We start from the raw sequence: 7,282 nt of genomic DNA, 5'->3' as shown, positions 1-7,282 counted from the left end.
CATTTCTTAAAAGTGGCTGCAGAAATATTGTTGTGTGACTGGGGAAGGACACTGAAGAGCCATGGGGGCTGAAAACAAAGCTGTCAGCTCTAGTGGTTTAACTTGCCTCAGCCTGCACTTTAAGAGACTACTAGAGGAGAACGAGGGGGCAGGAGGCATTAGCAGAAACCTGACTTGCCTTTGAATTGGTACCAACAGCACTAGCCCTCCTGGCCACTGACATTAGTTTAGTGCAATCACAAGCAATTATTTCATCACCCTTCCTGTCTACCCTACACCATGAATGTGTGCTGGATGGTGAAGGATCACTGACTCTTTGTTCTAATTTAGAGAGAACAAAGTGTGTTGTAAAATACTAAAGACTTTGACATGTAGCAAACAGATGAGGATTCTTAGTCTTTGATCCACATACACCCTTTTGGGACCTGGAATTTTGGGTTGACTTGAGATTTTAAACTTTGGGGGTAGGGGGCAAGAGGGAAACTGTATGTATTTGAATGATAACTCTGTGAAGTGGCAATAGACACCCAAGTATTGATGGTCAATCTTCCTCACTTCACACCACCAACCCAATCAGAATTGAGGGACTGCCTTAGCTCCGTCCTGTCTTATGCATGCCTTCAATCAGTGGCCTCAGTCAAGAGAGATGGGTTCCCGATTGAAATGCACGCACCCTCCACTACCAGCTGAGTTTCAAGAGCTTCAGTCCCTGGTGGAGATGGAAATAGAAATCAAGATTTAATTGTGGTTTATGGTGAACACCCAAGAGTCAACCACAATGTCTCCAGTTCCTGTGATGATGAAGACAGAGAGAGCCACCTGTCCAACCTGCCTGCATGGTGTTAATGGCAGCAGATCAAACCTAGAAGATTGTGTAACTTACTTCCTGGGTTGCTACTGTGGTGGTGAGACTTGTGCACCAGCCTCAGAACTAGCATGAAACAGGGGTGGTGACCAGGGAGAAGTGGCAGCTGTGTTCCAAACCCATTGGGCTGCAGGTCTGAATGGTGTGCATAAGGGGAGGGTTCCACACACCTCACCCAGCAATGGAGTGATCCATTTCCTCTTGCAAAGGTGAATGCACACGCATTTTGTGGCCCCCTGTGATACTGAGTATGAGTGGAGTCTTTTTTCTCTCTTCTTCCCCCCACCCCCTTTGCTTTTATTTCAGTGCTTTTATTTAAAAAAAAAAAAAAAAAAAGCCACTGTTCACTGTAATAGAAGCATCACTTTGGTCACAATATTTATTCCTTACAAATCCTGTGTGACATGCTAGGTTCCCATGGATGTAGCTGATCATTTTTATTTTGTAAATATAATTACTTAACTTTACATAAACTATATCGTAATAAACTATTTTTGCACCACCCTTTGCATGCTGTGTAGTGAGGTGCTTGTTTGGACATGGTCATCTATGTGGAAAGGAGATGCAGGCTTTCGAGGTAGCCACTTAATACAGTCCTACCACCGTCCGCATTTTCTTTGATACACATTGCTGTTCAAAGCATTGTGAAGCTAATACTCCTGACTGTTGCAGCAGAAGACTGCCCACAGCTGGTATAGCATGGATATTTGCAGTGGCAGATTCCTTCCAGACCTTTGCCAGTGTACCTAGCCTGATCTAGAGGGACTGTACTAAGGGTAAGTGGGTAGACTAATCTCTGTTTGTTTTTACTGGTTGGGGCCTCTGGCCTAAGGCTTTCCATAAGTGGCAAATGGGGGTTTTGAGAGCTAGAGCCTATGGGGCCCATCAAACTCTTTTCACACTGTTCACCTGTAGTGATAACTACCATACAAAAAATTCCTTGAACCATTATGCAGCAGGAAGAGCTTGGAGAAATTGTCTGGATTTGCTGAAATGTGGTGGTGTTAATAGTGCTAATCACTATACAGATTATAACAGGACATTGGCAACACACTAGTGGGACTTTTAGCGGTACAGGCTTCAAGCACTTCATCTATTTTACAAGATTAAGCCATTTTTATCCAGACATGGGGAAACAGACAACCCATGGGCTTGTAAGAGTCTGCACCAAAATTGACTCACTGTTTGTGCCACAAATTTAACCTACCTTAAAGTATGAGGGCAAGCTTAATTTCCCAGAATATTCAGAATAGCCAATTACATTTGCATAACATGACCCCTCTGCTGACAACATCATAGCTATTAAGTTCTATTCTGAAAGCTATGTTTTCTGTTAATTACTGGTATGGTAATAAGGCTCTTAAGCCCAATGTAAACTGAAGTTGTGGTAAATGTGGAATAACATATTTAACTGTGAGAAATAAAAATAGCCACAGTAACTTGGAGACAAGAAGAGGGCTAATTACCCAGGAAAAGTTTTTACAACTAATAAGTCACACCACAGCTTGAACTGTATGTGGCAAAGGCTGTTACTGGGCCCGTAAGACTCAATGTGTTACAAACTTTACGCTGCAGTTAGTTTTACAATCAAATCTTCATGACAGCACTGTGGCATAAGGACATGAACCCTCTTACATTCCAGGTCACTGTTTCAAGTGTACAGGAGATATGTCCAAAACAAATTGGTGTGTTCCATTCTTATTCCATGTCAACACCACAAGAACTCTCATTAAGAGCCAGGGATATAATGGTTATGGAAACTGAACTAACCTCTTAAACTCTGAGAGGAGAATCAGGGACACTAAGCAGGGGAGAGCTTACTCATGCATGGGTATAACAGCTTCTGTTGCCTGTCACATAGCATTTTCAAGGGCAGTAACCTAGTTTCTACTAGATATGAAATGGCGTCATTTTCAGGAAGTCAAGAATCTACCCTGACCTCTGAATTCCATTTAGGAGACTCCCACCATAAATAGAAAAGGGAGGTAGATGATTTTAAAAGCCCACTTCCCAAGAGAACATGGACATCATGACACCTAGTATCTGCAAGAAAATGCAGGGAAGGCTTGCACAGGGGCAAACTTGTCCCAGCTAGAAAGCTGCCAATCCATCCTGAAGATTAAAATGGGAAAGGTGGTGTCCAATATTCTCTATTGCCAAGCCAAGTTGGGCAATTGATATGGATGGCGTTATGCTGCTTTTCTTGTATATGAACAGATCAAGCAGCCTATTCTCTATGTGCACTGGGGTTTCCTTTTGCAGCTCCTTTCCATGAGAGGCAGCAAATCTGCTACAGTCAGTTTCTCAACATTTTGCACTCCAAGTATTTCTCTCATACTGCTGGGCTGTTACAATGGCCAGTCCGTACCTGTTTTTCTGCAGATTGCCATACCTGCTCTCCAGCCCCATCAGGGCACTTTTTCTATTGTGCTGCAGCTACTGAGAAAGTGAACTGACTAGAAGGAGGCTAATCAACATTCAAAATAAATTTTAAAATTCCTGACTTCTCAATCAAGTTTTCCATAACAAACCTCATCTTACCTATTTTAAAGGTTAAATGTCTAATATACTTTCCCCTTCTAATAAACTAACATACCCAGTTCAGTCCCTGTGTGAATTATAGCTTTGTGCAGAGCCCCTTACCCAATTCTTTTAGAACTAGTGATGAGGAACATTTTCACTCCTATACTGCCATGCATGAAATAAATGAGTCGTTTCCCAGCATGGTATGATCAGCCATACCAGAAACAGTATATATCATTCTGTAATGTCACTAGGGGAAACCAGTAAGTGACTATTTCACTGTCAAAATATCCAGTACTCTTAAACATTCCAAACATTGCCTTCTTCCAGTGCATGGCAGTGGCCATTATCTTTTGAGCTCCAGCACACCAGCTGCAACGTGCTGGCCCTTCTACTATACCACTACTTACCAAGAAGTTTAGAGTGATGCACTTTCATTTAGTACACAGTGAGCTTTTCACTGAAGAGTAGAGAACTCTTCACCCTTGTATGATACTATAGTCCTTGTAGCTATAACAAAATTAAATACAAAGAAGCTTGCTAGAAAAATGCTATTTGTCAAGGACCCTTCCAGCTCCAAAAAGCTGCTGTCATTTCTGTTCCTTTTTGTTGGGGAAAAATGTATAATTAGCTGGATTGTACTCTTCCCAAATCCTTTCAAACTCTGCCAGGAATGGCTCCACATACTCCGCATCCTCCACAATCAGCACGTTCTCACGGTTGTTCTGGATAGCTTGAGTGGTCCAGTTGAGGGAACCAGTGATGAGCATCTTTTTGTCCACAATAGCAAATTTGTGATGCATGTAGCCACTCTCCTGGTCGTGACGCACCTGAATCCCTGCAAAACAAGGAGAACCTTTTCAATGCTTCCTCTTCAAGGTAAAAAGCTTTCTTATGACCAAAAGCTACACTGCATTAATAACGGGTTTCAGAGTAACAGCCGTGTTAGTCTGTATTCGCAAAAAGAAAAGGAGGACTTGTGGCACCTTAGAGACTAACCAATTTATTTGAGCATAAGCTTTCGTGAGCTACAGCTCACTTCATCGGACGCATACTGTGGAAAGCATAGAAGATCTTTTTATACACACAAAGCATGAAAAAATGGGTGTTTACCACTACAAAAGGTTTTCTCTCCCCCCACCCCACTCTCCTGCTGGTAATAGCTTATCTAAAGTGATCACTCTCCTTACAATGTGTATGATAATCAAGGTGGGCCATTTCCAGCACAAATCCAGGGTTTAACAAGAACGTCGGGGGGGGGGGGGGAACAAGGGGAAATAATAGGTTATCATACACATTGTAAGGAGAGTGATCACTTTAGATAAGCTATTACCAGCAGGAGAGTGGGGTGGGGGGAGAGAAAACCTTTTGTAGTGGTAAACACCCATTTTTTCATGCTTTGTGTGTATAAAAAGATCTTCTATGCTTTCCACAGTATGCGTCCGATGAAGTGAGCTGTAGCTCACGAAAGCTTATGCTCAAATAAATTGGTTAGTCTCTAAGGTGCCCCAAGTCCTCCTTTTCTTCTTACTGCATTCATTGGAGAACCTAATGCCCTTAACCAAAAAAACACCAACAACAACCATCAGCGTGAGCGTTTGCTGCCATTCCTCACCACACCAACAGCAGGAGAGGGAAACCCTGAGCCTTGTGGTCATCTTGCCACATGTCCGTCCCTTGTGTCAATAGGTGTTTGCTTCTCTACCAAGAGTCTGCGAGGACAGGGAGCTTGGCTAAGCTTGTTCCAGTGTGCCTGCCTCTTCTAACAGGCCACAGGGGAGACCAGGTGGGGGGCTCATAGGGGTCCACGTGGCTGCACCTAGTCCCTAGGGATCACCTAGTCCCTCCCATCTTCCTCAGGGCTCAGCCAGGCTCCCACAAGGGCTCCCCCAGCTGCCCTCTGTCAGTCCTTCCCCCGGCACATACACCATCCCCACAGTTCCTCCATGGGGTCCTAGCTCCTTCAGCCCCACCTCCTCCCAGCACCGTCCCTTAGCTCCCCTTCCGCCTCCTCCATCCCTGACCCGCTTCCCTCCCCCCCGCCCTGACCTCCCTCTTCCCTTCCGCCCCTCACCCGCCTGCCGCAGGCGGCCGACCTGCGAGCCGCTGAGCGCCATGTAGTCGGCGTCGGTGACGAGGCGCACGCGCACGCCCCGGCGGTGCAGCAGCTGCACGGCGCGGCCCAGCTGCGGGCTGGAGAAGGCGAAGAGGCAGAGCTCCAGGGAGCGGCGCGCCGAGAGCAGGCGGCGCAGCAGGCGGGCGAGCGGGCTGTCGCCGTGCGGCAGCGGGCAGGGGCAGGGCGCGGGGCGCGGCTCGCCCAGCAGCGCCGCGGTGCAGGTGACCGGCGACGGGAAGAAGAGCACCTCGCGCCGCGGGGCCCGCCGCCGCCGCCGCCCGCGCACCAGCAGCGCCAGCGCCTCCAGCGCCAGCCCGAGCGCCAGGGCCGCGCCGCCCGCCCAGCGCCATGGCAACGCCTCGAGGCCCGGCCACATGGCTCGCGCGCCCGCTCCGGGCCGCGTGCCGGGGGTCACGTGAGCGGCGCAGGGGCGGGGTCTCAGTAGCGCGAGGATCCGAGTACGCGAAGTCGGCGGGTCACGTGCCAAGGTGGGAGGAAGGGGTTTGCCGCGCATGTGCGAGACCGACCATCCGAACTCATAGCGGCGGATCCCTGATCAGTCCCCCCCACCCCCATCCCAGGGCGCGCGCGCTGTCCAGCCCCCCTCCAACTGCCGCGAGGCGTTCTCTGCCCGCCCGCCTCGCCTCAGCGTTTCGCTACTCCTGCGGGGGGGAGAGTGGGGCTGGCTAGGGGGCAGGGCTGAAGAAAGGGGGGGGGGGTGAGCCTGGGGGGGGTCGTGGGGCTGGCTAGGGGGCAGGGCTGAAGAAAGGGGGCGTGAGCGGGGGGGTCGTGGGGCTGGCTAGGGGACAGGGCTGAAGAAAGGGGGGGGTGAGCCGGGGGGGGTGTCGTGGGGCTGGCTAGGGGGCAGGGCTGAAGAAAGGGGGGGGTGAGCCGGTGGGGGGTCGTGGGGCTGGCTAGGGGACAGGGCTGAAGAAAGGGGGGGGGTGAGCCTGGGGGGGGGTCGTGGGGTGGCTAGGGGACAGGGCTGAAGAAAGGGGAGGGTGAGCCGGGGGGGGGGGTCGTGGGGCTGGCTAGATGGTAGGGCTGAAGAAAGGGGGGGTGAGCCTGGGGGGGGTCGTGGGGCTGGCTAGGGGGTAGGGCTGAAGAAAGGGGGGGTGAGCCTGGGGGGGGCTCGTGGGGCTGGCTAGGGGGCAGGGCTGAAGAAGGGGGATTGCTGGAGAAGAGGGAAGGCTGGCTGTGCAGGGGATGTTTGTCTAGGAGCCCATCCGAGTAGGGAGAGTCCTTGGGGGCCCCTCTGATGGCCTTGTGCCAGTGGTGGGGCCCTGAGAGCTGCTGGGCATGTCGTGAGCTGTGATTGCTGCCCAGGTGGCTAAGCACAGCACACCTGCTGTTGTTACCCCGTTGCCCACCCTGACCCACTTGTCCCGTCCACCTGTTACAGCTTGTCTTTTGGGTACCTCTACGCTGCAAGTGCGGGTGTGATTGTAGCACAGGCAGCCATGTGTTAGCTTTAATCTAGCTTGCGTAGGTAACAATAGCAGTGAAGGTGTGCCAGGTGTGGTACATACTTGGATTGCTGGCCCACACTGGAGTCCATGCCACTATGTTTTCATTGCCATTGTTACACCAAACCATGGTACAGTTACACTTTAATTTGCAGTGTAAACATACTTTCTGATGGTAAGCTCTTTGGATCAATGGTTTTCATTTACTAGAGTTGTACAGTGCCCAACACAATGTGCGGGATGCGGGGGGTCAGTTAGCCTCTAGGTAAATAGCACCACTGCCTTTGATCTCTATGCCTGTAACTTATAATC

At 49.8% G+C, this 7,282-nt stretch overlaps 1 protein-coding gene across 1 annotated transcript; it reads right to left on the bottom strand.

Moving 5' to 3' along the window:
- Positions 1 to 1,262: 1,262 nt before the first annotated feature.
- Positions 1,263 to 5,880, bottom strand: PLD6 (phospholipase D family member 6). Its single transcript, XM_077828171.1, has 2 exons — positions 5,463 to 5,880; positions 1,263 to 4,226 (listed from the first exon to the last, which is right to left on the bottom strand). The coding sequence occupies exons 1-2, from the start codon at positions 5,878 to 5,880 to the stop codon at positions 3,979 to 3,981; spliced, it is 666 nt and encodes a 221-aa protein (XP_077684297.1). The 3' UTR covers positions 1,263 to 3,978.
- Positions 5,881 to 7,282: the final 1,402 nt, after the last annotated feature.

This window comes from Eretmochelys imbricata, chromosome 10, assembly GCF_965152235.1.
Source record: "Eretmochelys imbricata isolate rEreImb1 chromosome 10, rEreImb1.hap1, whole genome shotgun sequence".
Taxonomy (NCBI): Eukaryota; Metazoa; Chordata; order Testudines; family Cheloniidae; genus Eretmochelys; species Eretmochelys imbricata.
Note: the sequence above shows the minus strand (reverse complement) of the source record. Positions and strands in the feature narration are given on the sequence as shown.